The following is a 27,472-nucleotide window of genomic DNA, read 5'->3' as shown; positions in this document are numbered from 1 at the left end:
AAGCCACTTCAACACATCAGACATGAGGAGAATTCAGGAGACGCCAAAAGTCTGAAGGTTATGACAAATTAAAACGGAAGTAATTGGTCAAATATAAAACACATTTGGAAGCAAGACTATAGTGCATTATGGGTAGTAAAGGTATTCAAATCTTTATGACTTATACCAATTGAAAATATATGAAATAAACACTCTTTCATCAATTTTATGTAAAAAAAACACCTTTTTATGTAAAAATAAAATAAAACCGTTACGTTTTGATGACGTCATAACGTAAACGTACGTTTAGCCTACGTTGTGTTGTGATGTAGCTTCTGTGCCGATAAATCCTTGTAGAAACGCATCTTTTTGTGGTGTTTGAGTCCGCTTTCCGTGGTGGTTTTGTCCTCCTTGGCAGAGGGAAGGTGTCTCCTTTGTTGCCCATGAGTCCACCGGTGGATTTATGAGTTTTAACCCAGACGAAGTGAGCCGGAAGCGGACTCAGCCCCCCTGGCTAACCGGCTAAGTTGCTAACTGTTAGCTCCTCAGGGCTAACGGGCAGGTCCGTAACACTCGATTTAAACCACCTTAAAATGTAGCAACAAACATTAAACAACACACTTACAAAGAAGCACAGGTACATAATGTTTTCATACTTTTTATGTTGGGAAATTTCAGCTTTAAGAGCCTTCAGAGCCTAGAAATAGGCGATATCTGCGTCGGTTTAGCAGGACTCTCATTTAAAAAAATGACATTTAGTGTAAAACTAAAAACAAACGAAACATAGAAGTAATAAAACGAAGTTAAAGGTTTATTTTAATACATTTACTTCATATGAAGAATTCGGCTCTAATTTAAAGGACCTTAAAGTGGCACATACTCACTTTAAACCCCGTTTTTGGGCCCAAATAATAGATTTAGACAGATAATAATCACTAACAGTTATATTTACGGTTTTGACATAAAAACCCAAACAATGACAAGCTTTACATCGTTTTAAAGTCACGTGTGTTGGTGGAAATAAGGTAATATTTACTAAGAGGATCAGAATAATGATGTTTACAGGCAAATAATATGCATTAATGTTCATGTACACAGGTAATATTAAGTAATTTGTGTGTTTTGAAGGATTGATATCATTGTTGATACGTTTTCCTTATTTCTTCTTTCTTTTCTTGTAGATTTTATGATCCCTTTTGATGTAGAAGATAAAACTACAGATGTGACTGTTTTGATTAGTCTTGATCAAGGTATGATTTCACACATTTACAGATTATTAGAGTTTTAATGTGATAAAAGTGGTTTATACATCATAGTTTAATCGTTGAGACGGTGAATGATCGCACACTTATTTTTGTTATTCAGTAACAACAAAATTGTTAAATACTTTTATTTTCATAGCATTTTACAGCTAAGTGTTTAACAACTTCCCAAGAAGAATTTTTTTTTCATTTATTTGTATCAGATATGTAAATAGTTACAGTCCATAGAGTATAATGAGCATTAAAAAAATAATAAAAAAGGGTTATAAATGTAAAAACGACATGCATGCACATACCCTATCTGCAATAACAAGTGTAAAGATGCTTGTGCCAGTATTTAACAAGTGTGTAATCAGTATGAAAGTCAGATTTAACAACTGTAAAAATCACAACATTTCTAGAATGACAAACGCAGTATAAAATTCAAAATTACTTTCTGTAACATCTCATAATGAGAGCGAACATTATTAAAACAGAACATACCACTAGCACTGCAGCTATGATAAAAACCATGTATAATACAGAGTGCATTGTTAAAAACAACTCTGACTGAGTGAGCAGTACAACGTTTAAAATTAACCCATAAGTAACAGAGATAAAAGACAAAGACAGGAAACTCAGATATAAAGTAATGCAAAATGAGGAAAGTAAATGAGGAAAATAAAAAAACAAACTTAAAATTACGATAAAATTATGCAAAATGCATAGTTGACAACCTATATTAAATTTGCAATAACTTGAGACTGAAATGACTTGTGTGTTGTCAGGATGGCGTCTCCGTTCAAGATCCCCAAAAGGAAACAACTGGACGGTTCAGACTCCGCCCACATGTTGTCTCCGTTGTCCCGCCTCCAGAGCAGCCCCACCTCCGGGTTAAAGGTGCGGTCATTTTCCAGCTTCTCCTTTAATTAGTTGTTGTTTGATATTCATGATGTGTTTTACTTTTTACTTGTGTCATTTTTATCTTTTTGCATCTTGTACAACATTTTCATCTTGTTGCAACTTTTACCTTATTTTTGTCTTGTTTTATCTTTTCGTATTCTTTTTCTAACTCTTCTATTTTTTTCTACATCTATCAGACTTATGGCGATTCGTACAGAAGAGGTGGCGCTGACAAGGTGCATGCTGGGAACTCCCTGGGCTCCCCAGTGAACAGGCGAAGGTTGGTCTGTCGCCCCCTACAGTCTGAACGCCGTCAGTTCAGTTGAGCGGCTCTAAGACTCACATTAATAAATAAATCTAACGCTTCCTCTCTGTTTCTGTTCAGTGGATGTAATTCTTCGTTTCACATCGTGGTCAAAGCTCAGGTGGGCGGGAACAGACCCAACACATCGACCAATCACAGCACAGATCACAGGGGAGGCCGCCAGTCAGCATCTGCTTTTTCCAATGGGTGAGTTTTGCTTATGATTAATGATTATCCTTGTTCTGATGTATTAATACTCATTTAATTAATTAAACGTGAACACTATCGTCTTAATCAAATGTTTTTTATGGTATTTTATTGAGTGTGTTGGAAAAATTAAGAAAAACTAGATGATTTTTCATAATTACTTGAGGAAAAATAATTACACTGGAAGAAAAAACAGTTTAAGAAATGCTGATTTTTACATGACAATGCTGAAATAGTTTAGTGATAAATCAAATTCATATAATTTGGAAATTACCGAAAAACATAAATGAAGAAAAAATATGACAACGATGCATCAAGACCAAACAAAATACAACCAAAAAACGCAACAAGATAAAAAATATCCCACAATATATTTTAATAGTATATATAATGTATGTAATAAGTCCTTATTAACTAAACAAATAAATTACTACTAACTAAATTAATTCATAAAACATTACAATAAAACACAAAACATTAAAATCATCTGATGAAAAGGATTATGAAGGTGAAAAAAATACAATGAAAAAGACACGAGACAAAAATAAAGACAAAAGTCTCAAGTCCAAAAAATATGATAAAAAAAAGATGCAAGAAGATAAAGAAAACAACAAAATAGATGCAATGAAACAAAAAAATATGACAGATGCAACGAGGTGAAATTAAATGATAAAAAAAGATGCGGCGAGATGAAAAAAGTATGACCAAAACGAAGCAACAAAATGAAAACTGTGATAAAAGACACAAGATGAAAAGATACGGAAAAGATCCAGCAAAATGAAAAAAAAAACAATGACAAAAAAGATGCAACAAGATGAAAAGATATGACCAAAAATGCAACAAATTGAAAATATATGATGAAAAAGATGCACTGAGACAAAAAATATGACAAAAAACGACACAAATCCAAAAAATATGATAAAAGAGATGCAAGAAGATTTAAAAAAAAACCCTCCACAAAATAGATGCAACAAAAAAATGACAGATGCAACAAGATGAAAATATTTGATAAAAAAATGCAGCAAGATGGAAAATAAACAAAAACTGCAACAAAATGAAAATATATGATGACAACGATGCAATAAGATGAAAATAATACGACCAAAAAGAAGCAACAAAATGAAAACTGTGACAAAAAAGACACAAGATGAAAAGATACGAAAAGGACCCAGCGAAAGGAAAAAAATATGACGCAACAAGATGAAAAAATATGAAAAAGATGCGGTGAAAAGAAGAAATATGATTTTAAAAAAAAGCACACAAGATGAAAAAATATGACAAAAAAGATGCAACAAAATGAAAAATTATTTAGGATTGTTTGTGTATGTAAACATTTTCGCAGCATAATTGGACTTTTTTCACTCTCAAACATCTATAAAAGTGTGTTGCGATTATTTTTAGGTTTTTCTGTTGTTATTTTACTTCAGACACCCCCCCCTTGTTTTGATTTATGTGATAAAATGAGCAGAAGCACCAGTCGTTACCATGTGAACGGTGTTGTGAAGGTGCAGTTGTGTGTTTGCTCCTGCAGATGGCGTCCTAGGAGAGCGTCTGACCGCCTGCTGCAGCCGGACCCCTCTCCTCCTACAAAGACCAGCTCTGGTGAGACCTGGACACTCCAACCTCGGCCTGTTTTTCACTCAGTCCTGCCTGGTTTTCCGTGTTTCCCTGCTTAATCTGCTGATGTTTTGACCTCCAGCTTCCACCGCAGGCGTCTCCGTGCAGTCGGTCGACTCCCTGGCCGAGCTCAGAGGTGAACGGCATGCTGGGATTCGGAGTTCTTCACAAGCCAAGGCTGGGCGGGACGCCGGCACGTTTGACCTGAAAGTAAATGGAATACGTTTGTTTGACGTGGTCGGTTAAATGAACAAACTAGATTCACTAGAGACGGGATGGTTGTCATAAAGTACAGCCTCCATTTTAAAGATCCTGAAAACATTGGTGAATTAACAGAAGCAAAAGTTTAGGTTCTGGTCCGAGCAAATCAGCATTTTACATTTTGTGACTATTATCGTCTTTAGGGATGTAACGATCTGAAAATTTCATATCACGGTTATTGTGACCAAAATTATCACGGTTATCATTATCATGGTATTGTTGAAATTGTGTTCAAAACGTTCAAAAAGTACTAATACACACACTGAAATAATTTAACCAAGTTGTATTTAAAAAAAAAAAAAGTAAAATAATCGGCACAATGTCCCTTCTGTTGCAGAAACATTCAAATATTAACCCTTAGTGGTCTGAGCCTATTTTGTCTGTTTTTCACTCCTTTTGATTTGGCCTTTATATACTATAGAAACAAATGTTTACTATACCCATGTTTGGGATCTGTTTTTTCAGCACAACTTCATCTATATCATCTGTCTATTATTTTTTCACTTTAACCTACTATAAAAACACAAAAGGACAAAAAACACACAAAAAATATATAAAATCCGATTTGAAAAATGTATATAATTTATTGCATAAATAACAAAAAGATGTTTAACTAACCTTTTCAAAGACTTCAAAAGTGAATATTGGTTCCAAATATTAGGTATAGAAAATTAAAATTGGAATAAATTAAAACTATACTCAAATATTTGACATAAAAGCAGATTTTTACATAGGGTTTTTTCCCCTAAAAGTGCGGTAATCAAACACAGTTATCATGAGAATTAGAATTTAAACTAATACTAACCGTCTGCAATTATACCGCGGTTTATCGTTATACCAGTAATCGTTACATCCCTAATCGTCTAAAGCAATTTAAAAAAAAAATTGGATTGATATTTAAACACTCTGTCTCATAATTACAAGAGAAAAAAATCCTATAATTGGAAAAAAACTGTTAAATAAATGCTGATTTTTTTCATGACAATGTTGGGATAATGTAGTGATAAATGAAATTCATATATAATAGATGAAGAAAAAAAACCCAAAAATATATAAGGGTGAAAACACAGTCATGTCCCGTCAGAGAGCGAACTTTTATAGCCTGCCATTCCAACATTTATTTCAATATAAAGTAGCTCTTTGTTTTAGATAATCCTTTATGGTCCGACTAAAGCAAAAATTAATTTAAAAGTAAAAATGTGGGTCATTTAGCAACACTAATCTGTCAAACTGTCTCTAAAATGTCCCGTCAGACAGATTTCGAATACCATGTTTTGACTCATATATATATCCTTTATTTAACCAAGTAAAAATAGTCTCATTTAGATTGCATATTTCTTTTTCTTTTTTTTTTTTTTTTGACTTACATTTTATTGTCTCGTTTTTTAAATTTTACAACACAAATATTTCGAACATAGTCAGTTGTCCTGTTTATTGTCCATTTTTTCCACTGATCTTCACATGTTTCTTGCTGTGGTCTTATGATATAAGTCAGTCTCTCCATGTTGTGAATTTCTTCTACAATGTCTCTTTAATTATTTAGGGTAGGGGGGGTCCTCTAGGGGGGGTTCCTCTGTACACCATTTTCATGTGATGGCTTTTTTAGACGCTACCAAGAGTGTTTTAATCAAATATTTATCCGTACTTGGTGTGTCTTTTCCTGTTAAATGACCCAAATGTAGCACAGAACACGTCCTTGGTAGTTCATATCCCGACATTCTTCACTGGCATTATCTGTTTTTTAAGAGTGACATGGCCAAGAAAAGCAGCAGAACACACAGTTTCTGACATGACAAGACATAATCAACACATAATACAAAAACTTACAATCGATAGTTACTAAACAATCATTGGTGCACATTTAAAAACAGTTACATTGACCGAGCTCATTGATTTCATGCACCTTTAAATTTACCTAAAGTAACAAGTTCAGATAGATGTAGGTTGTTTTGCAGGGCGTTCCATGCGGGGGGGGGCAGCATATTGAACTGCAGTCTGACCCAACTGTGTTCTGGCTCTAGGAACCACCATCAGTTTGTTTTCCTGCGAACACAGAGCATACTGTTGTCGGTTTTTCCACATATGACAAGGTTCAAGGTTTGAGCAGCATTTTAGTGACATTAAGGGCAAAAATTCCACTTCTTGGTTATGGACTGAAAATATATCAGGTTAGGGTTAAATTTTCTCAGGAATCTGAATCTGAAATCATTGATGCAAAATCTCTGGTTAAACTGGCTTCATCATTGACAGAACAAGTCCAGATCGAACACATTGGTGGGCAGTTTCAAACACGAATATGAAAATTTGGTTGTAAAAAAAACTTGATCTCTCAGGTGGTAAAGTTCTGAGAAGAAATATTTTACTGTAGATTATCAAGTTATGAATTAGAAAATAACTGTGGTAAAAACTGGAAATTTACAAAAAAAAACATCAGAAAATTAAAAAAGAAATATGTTTAAAGATGATTAATCTGAAATGTTATAAAATTATTGACAGAGGAAAAAAAAAGTCTGACATTTTCTGTGATTAAAGATGCAAATTTATAATAAAAACATCACAAATATATAAGAAAAAAGTTGAATAATCCCTGAGATGAATGTACATTTATATAAAAAAACATACATTTACATAAAAGGTAATAGTTGGTAAAGTTATTTAAAAAGATTAACGACACTAAACAGAAAGGAAGTTGGATCATCTGTCAGATTAAGGTCGTAAATTCACAAGAAAAGAATCATGATTTAATTAGATTTTTATGAGAAAAAAAATGGAAATTCTGCACTGGAAAAAATGTCTCTTTAAAACAAGTTAAAAAAAATGAACATAAGATTTTTTTGCTTGAATTAAGCAAAAAAAAAAAAAATCTGCCAATAGAATAAGTGAAAATTACCTGGGTAAGATTTGTTGAAATCAGATTTTCCAGATCTGTTGTCTATAAATCAGTTCTTATATCTCAGTGAAAAGTTCCTCTTTAGGACAAGGTTCAAGGTTTGAGTTGCATTTTAGTGACATTAAGGGCAAAAATCCAAGTTCTTGGTTATGGACTGAAAATATGTCAGTTTAGGGTCAAATTTTCTCAGGAATCTGAATCTGAAATCATTGATGCAAAATCTTTTGTGGTTTTCAAATCACTGAGCCTTCCTCCACCCCTGGAGGGCTTTGGTCTGGGCATCTTAGCCCTATTCAGTCAGTCTGAAATAAAAAAAAAAAAAAATCAATTAGGCATTACTCCATAACATGTGTAAGAGTTGTTTTATTAGTTGAAGTATAAATTGATGTATAGAAGCCTTCCTAAAGTGATTCTGGATGCTTAAACTGGCTTCATCATTGACAGAACAAGTCCAAATCGAACACATCGGTGGGCAGTTTCAAAAACCAATATGAAAATTGGGTTGTAAAAAAAACTTGATCTGACTTCAGGAAAGTAAATGGGCCTAAATAATCTAAACTAATTGTAGCCCATGTAGGTGGGCATAATTGATTAAATTTTGGAGGCTAGATATTGAAAATTGAGTAAATGCAAGTTTTTTTTTGTTTTTTTTTACAGTGGTCTGTATTTTTTTCACAAACTAAAAACTGATGGGGGTAGGGTTAGTAAAAGTAAGGATTTGACTGATCTAATATTAGAATAGACTGAATTGTTGGTAATGCTTTATTCACAACAGAAAAAGAAAGAGAATGGTGTATAATACATACAGATTTATGATAATATCAACTCTACATAAAGAATTATAAGTCCAATTCTTACGTAGAAGACTACAAATCCAAACCAAATATTCCCAGGACGTCTTCTGAGGAACTGGCTGATCTGACGTCACTGACTTTGAACTGAAATCTCTGAAACTGATCCTCATTCTAAAGGCCAGACCATCAGCTCTGCTTCGAAGGTTCAAAAGAAGCAAGTTCAATGAACATTTATAAGCAGCAGCAGGATTAATATGGGTTTTCAAATTATTTGTCACTTAAAAAGGGTAATTTTTGCTCCACTTTTCAGCAAACATGCAACAAGTCACACAAGGACAAGTCATACACATTTTTGGATGTTATATTCTGAAACTACACCAATTTTCCAATAAATTCAACACAAGACACTGCATGAACAGTATACATTTATTCCACAATATTTTTTTCACAATAATGTCACAATAATGATACCCGAAGTTTCAACCTTGTCTTTTAAGTACAGAAGTAAGATGGGAGGAGCCAGAGAATACATTTGTAAATGAAAACCAACTGATGAGACCACCTGCGAACATACGGAGAAGGGAATTCAGCTGCAGCACACAACGCACAATGATGAACGCGATTTCAACAGGCAGCCATAAAACGTAGGGCACAGCGGTAGACAGTGTCCAGCTTTTTAAACAGACGTTCAGATAGGTTGTGTGGTGAGCAGGATGTGGGTCATGCTCATGTTTTTTGGCAGTGCACAAAACTGTCCCAATATTGGAATAATATCAGCGAAGAACTTGGAAAAATATTGGGATACGAACTACCAAGGACATGTTCTGTGTTCTATTTGGGTCCTTTAACAGGAAAGGACATACCAAGTGGGGATGGATGTTTGATTAAAATCCTCTTGGCATCGTCTAAAAAAGCCATCACACAAAAATGGTGCAAAGAGGACCCCCCACCCCCCACCCTAAATAACTGGAGAGACATTGTGGAGGAAATTCACAACATGGACAGACTTACGTATAACATAAGACTACAGCGAGCAACTTGTGAAGATCGATGGAAAAAATGGACAATATACAGGACGACAACTGACACTATGTTCTAAATGTTTGTGTTGTAAAATTTCAAAAATGGAAAAATAAAATATGTTAAAAAAAAAAAAAAGATGTTCAGATGCATCATTAAAAGGAGATCACCGTAAGCCATCAGAGGGGAAAAAAGTAGCAGAAAAGAATCGTTTCCTTGTATGAACAGAGAAAGAGGATTTGTTTCTGAAGACAAAACCAAGTTTTATGACAAAAAAGATGCAACAAGACCAAAAAAAACAACCAAAAAAAAAAAAGCAACAAGATGGAAAAAATACAACAAAAAAGACTTTTGTCAGTCAACAACAATCCATTTGAACCCGTCAGTAGTGGGCAGTAGTACCAGGTGTAACATACAGCATAGAAACACCAGCTGAGTGTTGACTTTGACTCTGATGATGTTCAAATTGTTATTTCACATTTGCTGGAAAGAAGCAGGAAAAAAAATATAGTTCTTATTTTTAGTCTAACTTATCCTATAAATGACAGTTTAAATCACAGGTGTCAAACATGTGGCCCGGGGGCCAAATCCAGCCCACCAAAGGGTTCAATCAGGCCCCTGGAATGAATTTGTGAAATGCAAAAATTACACTGAAGATATTAACAATCAAGAATGTTCAAATCATTTTAGGTCATTTCAGTCTAAAGTGGATCAGACCAGTAAAATACTATTATAATAACCTATAAATAATGAAAACTGTGAATTTGTCTCTTTGTTATAGTGTAAAAAAAAGTAAAATTACCCCAAAATGTTTACATTTACAGACTAGCCTTTTACAAAAAATATGAATATTTGAAATGTCTTAAGAGAAGTCTGTGGAATTTTAATAATATTCTCCCTGTTATTTAATGTTTTGTGTATTTGTAGATCCACTGTGATGTCTAAGTTGTGATTCACATGTAGAAATGATAAACTAAGGCCTAATATTGTTAACATTGCACTTGTTTTACTAACAAATTTTTAGGTTCATATTTGTTCACGTTATGTTCAAGTACAATTAGTACATGTAAACATTTTCATTACAGAATTTACTTTGTCCAGTCAAAAGTTCTTATCCTATTATTTATATTATTTGACTGGTCCGGCCCAGTTTAGATCATATTAGGCTGAATGTGGAACTGAACTAAAATGAGTTTGACACCCCTGGTTTAAACGATTAAAGTTGATTTTCTCTTTCCTTGAATTAGATTTAAGACCAGCAATATGTGTAAATGAAACGTTAAAGTGCTTTTATTTATTGTAATGTTTGTGTACTGCAGTACCTTCATTATCATAAATAAGAAGGTTAGAATGTTTTTCAGATTCTAAAACCAGACTTTTCCTGTTTAACAGAGCGACAGAAGCAGTGTTCCTGACTTTTCTCCATCCAAAAACAAGTACATGTCAGATCAGCCTGCTCCGTCAAACTCCCACAGACTCTCCTCCTCCTCTTCATCTTCATCTTCATCTTCGTCGTCCACGGCAACGGCAAGGAGGTGGAGTCTGGACCGGAAGGCGTGGCTCAGCAGTGGTAGGAGTAGGACTGGTCTACGCAATGATGATGAAGGTGATGATGATAAGGAGACGGAGAGGGAGCGGTGGAAGGAGTTCAGAGACAGGAAGGTGACGAGGAGGTCGGCTGTCCTGAATCTACAACCCAAGAAACGCAGACCCACACCCAGACCGGGTCCATCTGAGCCCAGTGAGTACCCCATGAACCACTTCATCTACAGGGTTCAAAACAAAGCCACAGATCCACTTTTATGCACGGTTCTATTATCACTTCTTTATAGTTTAAAGGACGATTTTTGGTTCCGAAAGAATGTCCTGATGAAACCAGTCGGTGGTTGTGAAGATAGAAAAAGATTTAAAAGATGTAAAAGATAGAAAATAAAAAAAAAAGCCATGCATTAGATGCAACACACAAGATGAAAATGAGACTTCATTGTCTATGTACGATAAATGCCTTCTAAACATCATGACTCTAATTTTATTCCTCATCCAACAGTTCAATCACATCGAGTGTTAAATTGAAACAGAAGCATAGTAATAAATGCCTTAGTTGGTTCAACATTCACAGAAACCATCAAAAATGCATAAATTCCAAATTTCACATTAACTAAGTCCCATTTATTTTTAATTGTTTGTATTTTTACCTAATTATTTATGTTTTGTTTAACTTTGACATGTAAAATATAACAAAGATGTTCCACATAAATTAACTGTTCATGCATCTAAATTAACTTTACGTGAATATCAAGTACCAAAATAAAGAACAGTGGCAGAATAAAGTGTACGTCTTTAAACAAAATGAACATTTTCCCAAAAATAACCATATGAAATCATACAGAAGGGCAATATAAAAGAAAAAATACCCACAATGCTGCCTAAGATGTCTGCAGATGTCATAGGATTTATTCTACCATGTCACGTGGTCACTTTCTGCCACTCATAAAGTGGCCCCAATGAAAGTGACAAATCAGAAATGTTTTTTTTTATATATATGCACAAAATTAATTGTAACAGAACAGATAGAAAAGATTGGGAAAAAACCCAAATCTATATAAAATATGCAGTAGTCTCTGGTTTTGTGTGTACTTTGTAATGACACATTCACCGTTTGACTCTTGTATTGGACTGATGACTTTCACATTAAAGTACACGCAAATAAACACCGCTACAAATATGCCAGAGTCCAAAGCAGAAGGCTGTTTTTCACCTCAAAAACAGAAATGTAAGATTAAAATTACGACAATGCAATACCCATGTTAATACAAACATCATTCAAGATACACCTATACCATAATATCAGGTACTGTCAAAAGTCTACAACGCAGATGCATGTAGTACGAGACATGCAGGACAATAAAATGACAGATATTAGCGGCTGTATGTACAATACAGTGTCATCTGCAAACGTTCTGATGTAGATTTTAAGACACAAAATTGGCAAATCATTTATTTTCAGTGTGAAAAGCAGTGGGCCCAGGGTTGATACTTGTGGGACGCCAGACAGATACGGATGGTAGCTGGTTGACGATTCTGGTCAGTTGATTTGATAAAAATGATTTGGATTCAAGTGTATCTGAAGATAAGTTGAAAATAAATCATTTAATCATGAGAATTCAATCCCTTATCTTCTTTACACACCTGGTTTGTCGTGGTGGGAAATTCCCCTAAATGACTAAATCTTTGACAAACCAATCCTGTGTCTGCAGTCGTGTTGTCGAGCGAGGAGGAAGATGAGGCTGAGGATGAAGGGGGCGGAGCCAAGAGGTTGAAGGAGAGCTGCAGACGAATGGACGAGTCCAAACAGGAGGCGGAGCATCTACAGGTGAGACACACCTGAATGGGAAATGGAACAAAGCTGCAGAAATGAGCAGTTTGATCCGATGTCAATGAGGTGAACAGATCATAAACTGTTTTATGAAGAATAAAAGTGACGATTGTGGTCCAATTTAATTCTGTTTAAGAGCTAAAACCTTTGGGACTAAACGAAAGTGGACCTGTGAATGTTTTACTTCAGTCAATAAACAACAAAAGCAACCGCCTGAAGCAAATTAACAACGTAAGACAACAAAAAGAAACAAACATATACTATTATATAAAAGAAATATGTAACCTAGTTTTCGTGTTGTATATGTTTAAATCAGTCAATATGATATGTTTATATATCATACTTCACTACATATGTGTTAATAAACTCACATAAATATAATATACAACTGGCTATAATTTATAATCACATGCTTTTTTCCATATAACTTGTACTATATATGATTATTTTAAGTATGTATTTTTTATGACTGTAATGGAAGATCTCAGATGCTATAAAGGTCAGTATTTTTGGGTGATTATTTGAAAGAAAACCATACTTGTCACATAAATCCATTTGGAATAAGAGTTGGTTTTGACCTGATGAAAACAGGAGGTTTTAGAATTACAGAGGAAATTGCATTTTCAGGTCATTCTTCACGGGTGTTCTATGATTGAAATGCAATGGAGATGATGAATAAATAATAAAGATAATTCATGTCAACATTAATCTACAGGGTTGTTATTGTTCCAGTGGAAAAAAATCCCTTTGTTTTTTGTTATTTGGAATAAAATGATGGAAAAATCTTGTCTGGAGTTTGTACATGTTGTCATATTAAAACATAGCCTTTTATTTTTAGTCTGTTTACATGTGTGGCGTCTACATTGAAGACGGCGCTAACCTGCACATGTCCTTAGTTAAGGCTCCGGTTTCCAGTTTGACCCAGTTTGGATCCTGTTGTGTTGGTGTGTTTGCGGTTAATCTGAGTCACGTAGATTGCTGTGGCGGTCCAGGTCCGTCCACGGCGCCCGGACCCCCGCCGGGGCTCTAATCAGGCCCAGACTGGATGGGAATGGGCCGTGGAGCGTTTGTTGTTGTGTTTATGGACTCCAAAACCAGCTGAGGACCTGAAAACAAGGAGACACGAGCTTAGATTGACCTAGATCTGGGTTTGGACTCCTCGGGGTTCTGGTTCTAGGTCATCGCCAGGGACAGGGACTTCAGGGTGCATTCAGATGCACCTTGTAAAGGCTGTTTTAAAAGGGAAATAGTTTATTTTTTCTAATTCCTCTTTGATAAAACATTCATTCTTCTTTTTTTGCTGCTTCATTACAGCATTTTTAATAATCACACTTTTTTTTTTCTTTAAATTGTTTTCAGTTTCATTCCATTATATTCTGGACGGCAGGTTGCCAAGTACCTCTGAGATCATTTACAAGGTGTTTTACCACAGTATTTTCTTAGGATTAAAGACTCAAATCATTTTGGCCGGTGGATATTTTCATCACCAGTACAAAGGTGAAAGATTCTTCACGACTCTGAGTAAAACGTGATGTTTGTGTGTCTGTGTTGTAAACAGGTTTGTTCCTCCAGTGACGACAACCCAACGCCCTCGTTTCTGCAGCTGGATTTCACGTCACTTCATGTTGGATTGATGAAGGCCAACGCCAACGGGAAGATGATGGTGGGTTCATTCCATCACCTTTGACTATTACAGAAATACGGCAGATTATCATCTGCATATATGGATAACACAAGAGTCGACACAGATGAATGTTTCTATTTATGTAATTTTTTAAAGGCAGATTGTTGAATATAATGTGTAGATATTGTGATACTGTTCCAGGTCAAAATTCACCAAACTGTGGAGACTCTAGTAACTGTAACAAAACTTACGTTCCCCTTCCATTTTTAAAAAAATTTACTTTATTTTTTATTAACATTTATGGTCAAAAAACACTTTTAGAAAATGCCGTTTACACTTACCCATTATTTTATTCATATATTCCACTGCTTATGTGAAACTCCACCAAAAATGAACAAAATAATCCAGAAAATGAACAAAGGTGGACAAAACAATCAATAAAACAAATGATATAATGTCAAAAATTAGCAAAACTGAACAAAATAATCAAGGAAGTTGACAAAATAAAAAGCAAAACAGCCAAAAATGAACAAATGAATCAAGAAAATGAACAAAAATGTATCTGTACTCTGTGAAACTTCTTCACTGAAAACAAATCAGTGGAAATCAATTGCAATAGAGTGTCACCAGCTGCTGTGTTTGAGTCTGCTGGGAATTTTGACAACTCCTCATCTTCTAGTCAAAGTTTTTCTATTTCCACCAGATGTGTGTGTTATTTGTTCTTTTTATATTCAACTGAGAATCCACAATTGAAAAATGAAAAAATGACTCATTATTTCATTATTCATGTACAAATCAAAAATCAAAAAACGAGTTGTTTTTCATTCTTTCAACTGTACGTGTAAAATAAAAATTGAAATTAAGCAAATGGGCCAAATGTCGGGTTTCATGTTGACATTTTTTATATCCGATTTGATATGACCCGGAAGTTACTGACTTCTTTGTGTGTGATGCGAAGTGGCTTCTACTTAGATTGGTTACGGTCATTGTATCTGTTGGTAATCGGATTTTCTTTTCGGAAACAAAAGAAAAACTAGTGGTTCATTGATTTTCGTTTTAAAATACACGAATTACAATTGAATTTCAAGGCATTTTTATTTTTCTGTGTGATTTTCATATTCTCTTCCTAATAACAAAAAAGAAAGGTACTACCTGACAGAAATAGAAAAACAGAACAAAAACGGCTGGTTATTTTTTTGGTGTCATTTCCAATCCTTGCGAAATCTGGACTTCGTAGACATTCATGGAGGGAGCATGTCTACGATGTCCAGATTTTGTATAAACTGGAAGATTCGTACAAACCCATCGTTTGTAAGAATTTTTGTGACCTAGGCTTTAGCGCTCTTTACTTGAAAATGACAACATCTGGTCTCAGAAAACGCCTTGAAATTCAATTTTAATCCCTCCATTTTAAAATGAAAATCAGTTAACCAGTAGTTTTTCTTTTGTTTCCGAAAAGAAAATCCAATTACCAGAAGATACACTGACCGGCTACGATGGCCACACTGTTATCAGACAAAACAATACCTGGAAGATCCTGACCATTTTCTCAGTTTTCATGTTGTCCTCTTTCAGAGTAACGCGTTTGCTGCCTCTGAATAACATGAAATTCTCCATTATCGCAGAATGCATTAGACAGAATACTAGCAAACCCACGACTGTCCAGAACAACACACCAAGAAGTCAGTAACTTCTGGGTCAAACCAAACCAGATATCAAAAATGTCAACATGAAACCCTGCATTTGGTCCATTTGCTTATTTCCAATTTTTAATTTGCACGTATAATTGAAAGAATGAAAAACAACTTGTTTTTTGATTTGCACATGAATAATGAAATGAGTAATTTTTTCATTTTCCAATTGTGGATTCTCAGTTGAATATGAAAGGAACAAATTATTCATCCCAAACACCTCGTCCACATGAGTGAAGGTGTGTTTTTACAACAGATTTGAACATTCTCACTAATCTGACTCCAAACATTCAGCATTTAGGCTGAATTTTCTCTGTCGACAGTGTTTTAGGACAGAAACAGGCCTCGGTTACATAAAGCTGAGGGTGAACAGAACATTTGGATAGAAAACATTTGGGTTTGTGTTATTTGCAAGAACCTCAAAAAGATGAATTTAATAGAGTGTAAAAATCATTGAAATGTCCGTGAGCTTTGGAGTTAACCCGGTCTTATCCTGAAGCTCAACAAAAATGAGTTTTGTATGTGTTTGACATGTGTTTTTGCATCGCAGCTCATGTGTAAAACTGCTTTGAGTTTGTCCGGATCTTGCAGTAAATGAGTTCCAAACACCATGAGCTGAATAAAATAACACAGGTTGGAGGTTAAAGCTTCAAGCCAACAACATAAAAACATCAAACTTTTGGACAAACTACAATTATTTTACTCAGAGGATTTTAATTTTTTTTTTTTTTTTTTTCTGACTCTTCGTTTCCCGTCGTCTTTTTTCCAGTCTTGACTTTTAACAACAGGTTTTGTGTTTGTTCATTTGTAAAGCTTTAAGTTTTGGCTTCAAATCAGCCCCGTGTAGTCGACGCTGGGACTCAAACCGTCAACCTCTGTTCATGTTCACTCAACGATGCGTTCGCTGCCAGCTGGCCTCTGTCGTACGTTTCAGCGCTCCAACACTTTCACCTTGTTTTTTTAAAATTTTCCACGTCCTGTTCCAACACACACTCCTCCACCAGCTCTGATCGTCCTGTACTTTTAATAACTCACAGCTGTTTTTCCGAACTCCTCTCAGTCGTGTTTGTTTGTTTTCCTGCGCACGAAACGACACAAAAACGTGAGCCAGAAGAACAATGTGAGGCGGTGTTGCCAGGGTGACGGCAGCAGGAAGCTCTTATCATTGTGGACGCGATGAAGCGAGTCAGGTTTTGATTTAGTTTGGCGAGGCGGCTCGGTCTGGGGGGCCAGAACCTCCCCGTCGAAGCCGTAAAACGCTGAGTTTTAACGAGTGCTTGGGCTTTAATTGGAGCCGTGAAGGCAGCAGGTTAGTGGGTCAGCGTGGCACAGGGACCACATGATGTACGGGGGTTCAAAACAGCCGCTCATTGTGTGTTTGTTGTTCCGTAGATCACCGACAGCGGCGTCACACTCCCCCTGAAAGGTGAGCACACGGCACCACCCCCAAAAACCATCGATGTTCTCAGATCGGTTGGGTTTTCTGCAGAACGTGTAACGGTCTTCTGGTTCTGAGTTTCAGGGGACGAGGAGGGCGAGGTCTCGGTGGTGGCGTCTCAACTTCAGGCGTACGGAGTCTGGGACGGGGGCGTGGCCAGGGGCGGGACTATGCTGGCAGAGTGGAAAGGTCCCGCCCCCTCGCTGCTCTTCCTATGGGTGACGGACGCTCAGGCCAACCTTCTGCAGAGGGAGCTGTCGGAGATCCAGACCTGCAACTCCACAGGTAAACCCACCAAACCAGGTCTGAACCCTGTCCAGAATCAGTCTGGACCGCATTCAGAGCCACTATGAACCCCATACAGACCCACCATGAACCCCATACAGAACCAGTCTGGACCTGGTCTGGACCTGATGCAGACCCACCATGAACCCATACAGAACCAGTCTGGACCCCATCCAGAACCACGATCGAAGCCCATCCAGAACCACAATAAACCCCATCCAGACTCACTATGAACCCCATACCCAACCCCATAGTCTGAACCTGGTCTGGACCTGATCCAGACCCACCCTGAACCCATACAGAACTAGTCTGGACCTGATCCAGACCCACCCTGAACCCATACAGAACCAGTCAAATTTTCCCATGTTTCCTATTTTCTACTTTTTCCCAGTATGTCCAGTCTTCCCAGTACTCAGCCTCATATTTAGCCCATATTCCCTGTTCTCCCAGTCTCCTCCCAGTTTTAACCCTCATATACCGGGTCAGACGTGGCCCAGTGACTCTGTAATTGGCTGGTGGTTCAGTAGGAGCTGCCTGATTGGCTGTCAGATGTTAACGTTAAGTGAAACCAAAGACCAGTGTCAGTATTTTAACTGGTGTTCCTGGTGGTGCCTGCTGGTTCCTGCTGGTCCAGGTCCACTGTGTCCCTTCCTCCTGCTGGTCCTGAAGGAGCAGCTTCAGGAGCTCCAGGCCGCCCTCCTGGCCTCCATCCTGGACATGGACGAGTACCGACTGGGCCGGTCCTCTTTGTCATGTCCTCTGGACTGGACCGACGGGCTGCTGCTCATCCACAGCTGTCCTCCTCCTCTGGACCAGCACCTCCTGGGTCTGCTGGGGCAGTCTGAGGTAAGACCTCCACCAGTCCATGTTCAGGTCCTTAAAGAACCCACAGGAACCTAAGGTCGGTTTCAATGAGCAGACAGTGGAATTCAACAGCGGCTCATTGTTCGAGATATTTTAAAGGTGTTTGCATTTATTGTCCTTTTAAGGCCCTTTAAGGGTTTTAAAAGTCAGTTTAAGGACTTTTAAAGGTCATTTTTAGTCTTTTAAAGGTAATTTAGAGGCCATTTTAGTCTTTTTTTAAAGGTGTTTTAAAAGCCATTTTTTGGTGTTTTACAGATTGTCTTTTTAGTGTTTTAAAGGTTGTAGCTTTTAGGTGTTTTTTGAGGGTATTTTTTTTTTCAATAATTACCTGCGCCAAGGAGGTTATGTGTTTGCCAGCGTTGGTTTGTTTGTCTGTGTGCAAGATAACTCAAAAAGTTATGGACAGATTTGGATGAAAATTTCAGGAAATGTTGATACTGCCACAAGGAACAAATGACTAAATTTTGGTGGTGATGGGGGGGGGGGGGACTGATCTGCCATGGTGGAGATCTACGCCCTCCAAGTGCTTTTCTAGTTTTTAGATGTTTTAGTCATTTTTTAGATGTTTTTAAACTTTTTTTTCAGGTGTTTTGAAAGGCCATTTTTTAGGTCATCTTTTGGGTGTTTTTAGGTCTTTTGTTAAGTGTTTTAAGTTGTTGTTTTTTTTGTAGGTGTTTCAGGTGATTTATGATCATTTTACTTATTATCATCTGGTATTTTCAGGTTGTTCTCTTTGTTGACCTGTTTCTGTCCTTTTTAGGTGTTTTCTGTGTTTTTTTCTGTTTGTGTGTTATTTAAGGTAATTTTTAACTGTTTTAAGGATATTTTTAGGAGTTTTAAAGCTGATTTAGTGGTCATTAGTTGTTCAGCCTTTGTTTTGGTTGTTTTTTGGTCATTTTTAAAGTGGTTTTGTTGTTTTGCTTTGGTTTTATTCTGCTGCTTTTATGTCATTTTTGAAGGTGTCATTTCTTTAGTGTTTTTAGAATCATTTTGTACAGTTTTTGTTTAATTTCCATGTAAACCCAATGATCATAATTATTAACATAAATTAACATCAGTCATATCATAATTACTAACATTTAATGTTATGTCTTACTGTAATTGGACAAACTTTTGGTTCCCTTCGGCTCATTTCATGAGTGTAATTAAGTCCAGTTTTAGTGTTTGTTGTTTCGTTTAATGCCTGGTTCTGATTCTGTGTTGTCTGTTTCTACTTCTGCAGCAGAAGTCCAGTTCACTGAGGAGCACCAGGTCCAGTTTGAGTTCTGGACCACAACTTCTTCCCACAAGGTAAAACCAGTGTGAGTCAGTGTGTTGACAGTTGGGTCTAATGGTTCCAGGTGGGTCTAATGGTTCCAGTTGGGTTTAATGGTTCCAGGTGGGTCTAATGGTTCCAGTTGGGTTTAATGGTTCCAGTTGGGTCTAATGGTTCCAGTTAGGTTTAATGGTTCCAGTTGGGTCTAATAGTTCCAGTTGGGTTTAATGGTTCCAGTTGGGTCTAATGGTTCCAGTTGGGTCTAATGGTTCCAGTTGGTTGGGTCTAATGGTTCCAGTTGGGTTTAATGGTTCTAGTTGGGTCTAATGGTTCCAGTTGGGTTTAATGGTTCCAGTTGGGTCTAATGGTTCCAGTTGGGTTTAATGGTTCCAGTTGGGTCTAATGGTTCCAGTTGGGTCTAATGGTTCCAGTTGGGTCTAATGGTTCTAGTTGGGTCTAATGGTTCCAGTTGGGTTTAATGGTTCTAGTTGGGTCTAATGGTTCCAGTTGGGTCTAATGGTTCCAGTTGGGTCTAATGGTTCCAGTTGGGTTTAATGGTTCCAGTTGGGTCTAATGGTTCTAGTTGGGTCTAATGGTTCCAGTTGGGTCTAATGGTTCTAGTTGGGTTTAATGGTTCCAGTTGGGTCTAATAGTTCCAGTTGGGTTTAATGGTTCCAGTTGGGTCTAATGGTTCTAGTTGGGTCTAATGGTTGTAGTTGGGTTTAATGGTTCCAGTTGGGTTTAATGGTTCCAGTTGGGTGTAATGGTTCCAGTTGGGTTTAATGGTTCCAGTTGGGTCTAATGGTTCCAGTTGGGTCTAATGGTTCCAGTTGGGTCTAATGGTTCCAGTTGGGTCTAATGGTTCCAGTTGGGTTTAATGGTTCCAGTTGGGTTTAATGGTTCCAGTTGGGTCTAATGGTTCCAGTTGGTTTTGTCGTTCACTAAGTGGCTTTGTCTGGTCAGGTTGATCCAGTACCCACCGGCGCCCTCTAAAGGACGCATCACGGTGTCCAAGGAGGACGTGGCCTGTCTGGACGCCGGACAGTTCCTCAACGACGTCATCATCGACTTCTACCTCAAGTCAGTCCAGTTCTGTTTATTCACTATTGTTCCCGTCGTCACCACCAGGGGCGTCAGTGCTCACACCGTGTTCTCTGCAGGTTCCTGATGCTGGAGGGCGTCGGAGGAAACGTCGCCAAACGGACGCACGTCTTCAGCAGCTTTTTCTACAAACAGCTGAGTCGACGGAGGGGAGTCGGAGAAGACGACAGAGCTTCAGTCCCGTAAGTTTCAACTGTGTTAGCGCTACGGTTACGAAGCGTAGTTTACGTAAGGGCATTGAACACTTTAATGTCAGAGGAGACGATTTCATAAAGAAAGATTAACATGGAAAATTTATAAGAGAAGTCGAATAGTAAAATATAATATTAATGTATTTATAGTCATTTTTAGATGATTTGAAGGTCATTTTATAGGTGTTTTACAGGTAAGTTTCAGGTGTTTTTACAGTCATTTTTAGGTGTTTTAAATGCCTTTTTTAGGTGTTTTAAAGGTAATTTTTTAGGTGTTTTAAAAGTAATTTTTAGGTGTTTCAAAGGGAAATTTCAGGTGTTTTTAAAGTCATTTTCAGGTGTTTCAAAGGTAATTTTTCAGGTGTTATAAGAGTAATTTTTAGGTGTTTTAAAGGTAATTTTTCAGGTGTTATAAAAGTAATTTTTAGGTGTTTCAAAGGTAATTTTTCAGGTGTTATAAGAGTAATTTTTAGGTGTTTTAAAGGTCATTTTTCAGGTGTTATAAAAGTAATTTTTAGGTGTTTCAAAGGTAATTTTTCAGGTGTTTAAAAAGTGATTTTTAGGTGTTTCAGAGGTAAATTTCAGGTGTTTTAAAGTCATTTTTGTGTGTTTTAAAGGTAGTTTTCAGGTGTTTTAAAGGTAGTTTTTCAGGTGTTTCAAAAGTAATTTTTAGATGTTTCAAAGGTAAATTTCAGGTATTTTTAAAGTCATTTCTAGGTGTTTTAAAAGTAATTTTTACGTGTTTCAAAGGTAATTTTTCAGGTGTTTGAAAAGTCTTTTGTAATTGTTTTAAAGGTAATTTTAGATCATGTTTTTAGTTCATTTTATCAAGTGTTTTAAAGATAATTTAATTAATTTCATTCATTGGTTGAATTTCGTTTTTTTTTTTTTTTTTTTTCATTATTTTTTTGTCAGTTTTGAACTATTTTGTGTTTTTGTATTTTCCAAAAAAAAAAAAAATCACAAATGTACAAGAAAAAGCCTCAGTATTCTGAAGATTCAAGTGATAAAGAAAGTGAAAGAAAGAAGAGAAACTTGAATAATTCAGATTAAACTAAGAACCTTCACTAATAGACGATAAAAACCCAGGGGTTGTTTAAGGTTAAAGGGATAAAAACGCATATATTTTTATTAAATCACATCGTCTTCATCGTCTCGATGTAAAATGTCTTTTCTGTTTGTAATTCCAGCGACCGCCACACGAGGCATCGGCGGGTGAAGACGTGGACTCGCCACGTGGACATTTTCACCAAAGACTTCCTGTTTGTGCCTGTCAATCAAGAGTAAGTGTCTGTTTCTAGTGTTTTATTAAGAGGCTTTGTTAACCTGACGTGGATAGACGAAGAAAAGACGAAAAACGGCAGAAAGAAAATGAAGAACACTATTAACAAAGAGGAAAAACTGTGCTAAAAGATGAAAAATCACACAAGAAGATGAAATACCAAAAAATAGATGAAAACGACACTAAAAGAAGGTGACAAAATGATGCTAAGAAAATAAAAATGATGAAGAATGATACGAAATGAAGATGAAACATGAAATGGGACAAAATGGTACTAAAAGAAAATGAAAAACAACAAAAAAGATGAAAAAATAGGAAAATTAAAAACAACAAAGGTGAATAAAAATAGCAAAAAACTGTACAAATACGAATAGAAAAGATAAAACTGGTATTAAAAGAGGATGAACAATAGAAACAAAAAAAAATGAAAAACTATCAAAAATACAGAAACACAGACTGACAGGAGATGGAACAAAACGGTGAAAAGATGAAAAGAAAACCAAAAGGACAACACCTGGTTTATCTTCGGTTGGGCTTAGTTTCATCTTCTTTTTCTACCATTTTTCTTCTGTTGGTACTGTTTTTCATTTTCTTTTTATCCGGGTTCGGTTAGTACCTTTTTTTTGTTTTTGTAGCGTTTTATCTTCTTTTAGTATTCTTTCATCATTTTCTCTCTGTACCATTTTTCTTTTCTTCTTCCTCTGTTCCTCTGTCTGTTTTTCCTCTACTGTTAAGTCTTACTTTCCATCTTCCTTTAGTGTTATTTTGTCTTTTTTTTTGTTTTCCTGTTTTTTCCTCCACTGCACTATTTTTCATCTTCAGTCTTATTTTTTTTTCACTCTTAGTCTTAGTGTTCATCTTCTATAAGTACTGTTATTTTTTTCTTTTTTTTTTTTACCATTTTCCCTCCTTTTATAGTTTTTTATCTTCTATTAGTCTCATTTTTTCTTCTTTTTTAACCGTTTTCCCTCCGTTTGTACTGTTTTTTCTCTTCTTTTAGTCTTTTTTCTTCTTTTTTTTTGCCGTTTTCCCTCCTTTTGTACCATTTTTCCTCTTCTGTTAGTCTTATTTTTCATCTTCTTTTTCTACCATTTTCCTTCCTTTATTACTGTTTTTTTCTCTTCTGTTAGTCTTATTTTTATCTTTTATTAGTACTGTTATTTTTCTTCTTTTTCTACCATTTTCCCTCCTTTTGCACCGTTTTTCATCTTCTATTAGTACTGTTATTTTTTTCTTTTCTTCTACTGTTTTCCCTCCTTTTGCACCGTTGTACCTCTTCTGTTGGTCTTATTTTTCATCTTCTATTAGTACTGTTATTTTTTTCTTTTCTTCTACTGTTTTCCCTCCTTTTGCACCGTTGTTCCTCTTCTGCTAGTCTTATTTTTCATCTTCTATTAGTACTGTTATTTTTTTTCCTTTCTTCTACTGTTTTCCCTCTTTTTGCACCGTTTTTCCTCTTCTGTTCATCTTGGTTGCTGTCGTTCATCTTCCAGTCCCATTTTGCTCTTTTCTTAATTCACTCCATGTTTTTATTTGGCCTTTTATTGTCTTCCCTTTTCATGTCTGTCCGTTTTTCCTTTTGTCTGGGTCACTTCGTCCACCGTTTGCCAGGTTCTGTGTCCATCCTTGTAAATTTCTCGTGGTTTTCGGTTGATCTCCTGGTGTAAAAGCCGTCATCTGTCCGTTCTCCTGGCTCCGTGGTTTTGACGTGGTTTTCGGTTCGGTCTTTGGCGTCTCGATGACCTGACCTTCAGGTGTTTCCTGTTTGTCCAGAGCTCACTGGTACCTGGTGGTGGTTTGTTTCCCGGGTCTGGACGACGTTCGGTTGGAGGAGTTTCAGAGTCCGACAGGTGAGGCGCTTCGTCCTGACTGAGACGCACGCCAACGGTCCTGATGTCAGGGTTTTGTTTGGGTTCCGGGTGCTGATCGCAGCATCACATCGTGGGAATCACAGCAGAAATAAGAGGATTAAGTGTTCCAGACATAAATGTGAGCGTCAGTGAAGACACGACGCTCCCGTTTTTTCATCTTTTATTGTCTGTGAAACTGTGGAAATAGTGTCTCATAGATGCTGTTGATTTTCCGTTTGCTCAGTTTTCCTTGGTTTTGCACCAGTAAACTGTGTCTCAGACCTGCTTTTGACCATGTTTCAGGAGGATCAGGGAAACCGGCCGTCGGTCTGAGGTCCCAGCAGCCACCGGTAAATGAGATCCCTCTGTTTTCACCGAGGAACTGAACTAGAAACTGTACAAACGTCTGATTCTGTCCACGTTTCACTGCTGGTTCTGATCTGGGTCTGGGGCTCATGTGGTTTCTGGTCTGGTTTTGTAGGAGTGCACTCTGAAGGGGTTCAACCAGGACACGGCGCTGAAGAGGTGACCACCACCGGACCGTAACCGGGTCTGGGGCCGGGGCCGGGCCTGGGATTCAGGTTTGGGGTCAGGTCTGAGATTCAGGTCTGGGGTTTGGGTCTGGGATTCAGGTCTGGGGTTTGGGTCTGGGTTTCATTTCTGGGGTCAGAACTAGGTTTGGGTCTGGGATTCAGGACTGGGTTTAGATCTGGGATTTGGGTCAGGTCTGGGATTTGGGTCTGGGATTCAGGTTTGGGGTTTTGGTCTAGGATTCAGGTCTGGGGTCAGGACTAGGTTTGGGTCTGGGATTCAGGTTTGTGCTCAGGTCTGGGGTCAAGTCTTGTTTTGGATCTGGTATTTGGGTCTGGGGCAGGTGTGGGTTTGGGTCTGGGATTCAGGTTTGGGGTTGGGTCTGGGGTCAGGGCTTAGTTTGGGTCTGGGATTCAGGTCTGGTGTTGGGTCTGGGTTTTGGTGTTGTCCCGGTCTGGGCTCAGGTGTTGGGTCAGGTCTGGGTTCTGGTCTGATCTGGTTTCTGTCTTTTAGACCCTGTATTCTCGTCATGGACTCACTGAAGTTGTCCTACCATGAAAACGTCTGCAGGCTGCTACGAGAGTAAGTCCTGATCCAAATCCGGATCCAGAAGTGTATCTGGATCTGGATCTGAGTCCAGATACACTTGTGTTATTATAATAAAAACAACTGAGGATGGAAGGAAAGGGAAGGAGGGAGGGATGATGAGGGGAGGAAGGGAGGCTGTAGCCGACTGTAAACCGCCGCCGTCTGGTCCAGGTACCTCCAGGTGGAGTGGGAGGTCCGTCGGGGGACGCCCCGCCTCTTCACGCCAGATGCCGTGAAGACGTTCAACTGCAGAGTCCCTCAGCAGGACAACAGCAGCGACTGTGGACTCTACCTGCTGCAGTACGCCGAGAGCTTCCTGCAGGTAAAGGCTTCAGCCCCGCCCCCAAACCCTCAGCCCTGCCCCCCAACTCTCAGCCCCACCCCCAAAACCTCAGCCCTGCCCCAAACCCTCAGCCCCACCCTACAACCCCGACCCTTCACCCGTGGACCGCTGGCCACCGTGACACGGGTTTCGCCTCTATCATGCAGCCGGTCTCATGGGCCACATCTGATCCCGCTCTCTGATTGGCTCCTCAGAACCCCATCGTGCACTTCGAGCCCCCGTTGCGCCTGGACCAGTGGTTTCCACGGCAACATGTGCGGCAGAAGCGCGAGGAGATCCGGAGTCTGATAATGAGGCTCCACCGGCAGCAGAGCGACGATGACGGACCGAACCTGACGCCGAGCCGATGAGTCACCGTGCAATAAACTGTTAATATTATTGTTCTTATTTTTGTACGCAATGTTTCTGGACTCAGGATTATATCGTTATTGTTCCAATAAAAGTCACAAACACATCTTCGTGTAATGCCGCCATCTTTACTCACCGGGGGCGGGGCTTTGTCACCGCAGAGGAACAGAAGACAGTGTTTCATCAGTATGGATGGAGACTAACTCCGCCCACATTGTCCAGAAACCAGGAAGTGAATGTAAATAAAGCTTTGAGTGAAGAATCTGGAAGAAAGGAGGGTGGATGAAAAGGAAGGAAGGAAGGAGATAAGGAAAGGAGGAAGGAGATAAGGGAAGGAAGGAGGGAAGGAAGGAAAAATGCAAGGAGAGAAGGTAAGCAGAGAGGAAGGAAGGAGATAATGAAGGAAATAAGGAAGGGATGAAGGAAAGGAAGGAAATCATATATATTCATAGTATTTTATCTCTTACATTCAGTGTTTTTAGGTCAAACTTTTTACATAAATATTAACTACTACAAGCAAAGCCTCAGACGTAGATGATAAAAGGCTTTAAACGGTTTTATTTGTGGTTTTATTCAGTGTTTAATCTGTTTTTATCCTCCTGTGTTTCCTGTTAAATGACTCCAGAGGTCAGAGGTCACCGGCTTCCGATCAGCGTCAGGTTCAATAAGGTATTGATGGGTTTATCGTCCCTCTGTCTGTTTGTCTGTCCGTCCGTCGGTTTCCTCTTCAACACGTGTGTGCGTGTTAATCCGTGGGCTGTGGGTGTGTAGCGCCCCCCGCTGTGGACCAATCAGCTTACAGCTCCTGACCTGGATCAGACCCAGGGGGGTGGGGGGTTCAAGAAGATCAGGACCAAACAAAAAACACTGGTCGACATGTTTTACACGAAATGTAGAAGAAGACAAGGCAGTTAGGCATGACTTTAACATCATCATCATCATTTAGTTTTTAGTTTTAGTGCCTTAATTATCATGAAAAACCATTAAAAAATAATGACACATTTATAAACGTTACTGAATTCTTATCATTGCATTATTACTGTACAATAATTACATTTTCATATCAACTAATGATAAGTACATCATCATAAATTATGAGATCATGTGTACGGTTAACACTTCCTTAGTACAGGCTATTTCATTATTATTATTATTATTATTGTATCAACTAATGTTAATTACACCTTCATAAAAAGCTACGTAATGCACATATTGCTCAATTATTCTCACATTAGTGCTAATCAACATTTAGCTTAATGCATATTCTTGCATTATTATTATTACTATATTTACTAATGTTACTAACTGTTAATAACTACAATATAATGTGTTAATATCTTTAATAACTAGCAAATAATCTGTATTAATACGTTAGTTAACACAAATGTCAAATGATTACTACAAGCCATTAGCTGTTAATTAAGCTGTTAGTTAATGCAGTAATAAGTATTACATAAACACAATTAAATTCTCATTAGTTAAGCGATAA

The 27,472-nt window shown here is 37.6% G+C and overlaps 1 protein-coding gene across 3 annotated transcripts; it reads left to right on the top strand.

The window, feature by feature from the left end:
* Positions 1-285: 285 nt before the first annotated feature.
* On the top strand, positions 286-26,089 carry senp7b (SUMO specific peptidase 7b). Of its 3 annotated transcripts, none has more exons than XM_030152910.1 (23): positions 286-541; positions 1,161-1,229; positions 2,009-2,120; positions 2,321-2,403; positions 2,509-2,634; positions 4,166-4,236; positions 4,334-4,461; positions 10,609-10,957; positions 12,474-12,589; positions 14,151-14,255; positions 17,300-17,333; positions 17,430-17,631; positions 18,257-18,476; positions 19,717-19,784; positions 20,713-20,829; positions 20,910-21,032; positions 22,232-22,324; positions 24,097-24,173; positions 24,477-24,523; positions 24,655-24,698; positions 25,218-25,286; positions 25,464-25,614; positions 25,830-26,089. In XM_030152910.1, exons 3-23 carry the CDS (start codon positions 2,010-2,012, stop codon positions 25,983-25,985), a joined length of 2,490 nt encoding a protein of 829 aa, XP_030008770.1. In that variant the 5' UTR covers positions 286-541; positions 1,161-1,229; position 2,009; the 3' UTR covers positions 25,986-26,089. The 3 variants fall into 3 exon arrangements, with proteins under 3 accessions (XP_030008770.1, XP_030008780.1, XP_030008762.1); XM_030152920.1 differs by having other exon boundaries at positions 4,163-4,236; positions 17,430-17,630; positions 18,265-18,476; XM_030152902.1 differs by having other exon boundaries at positions 4,163-4,236.
* The last annotated feature ends 1,383 nt before the right edge of the window (positions 26,090-27,472 follow it).

This window comes from Sphaeramia orbicularis, chromosome 2 (genome assembly GCF_902148855.1).
Source record: "Sphaeramia orbicularis chromosome 2, fSphaOr1.1, whole genome shotgun sequence".
Lineage (NCBI taxonomy): Eukaryota > Metazoa > Chordata > Actinopteri > Kurtiformes > Apogonidae > Sphaeramia > Sphaeramia orbicularis.
Note: the sequence above shows the minus strand (reverse complement) of the source record. Positions and strands in the feature narration are given on the sequence as shown.

What these genes read in the sequence shown, in the direction of transcription:
- senp7b (XM_030152902.1), top strand. Translation starts at nt 2,010, where the DNA reads ATGGCGTCTCCGTTCAAGATCCCCAAAAGGAAACAACTGGACGGTTCA. An exon ending in TCCCCAGTGAACAGGCGAAG is followed by an intron (nt 2,404 to 2,508) that starts GTTGGTCTGTCG and finishes GTTTCTGTTCAG; the next exon opens with TGGATGTAATTCTTCGTTTC. An exon ending in CCGGCACGTTTGACCTGAAA is followed by an intron (nt 4,462 to 10,608) that starts GTAAATGGAATA and finishes CCTGTTTAACAG; the next exon opens with AGCGACAGAAGCAGTGTTCC.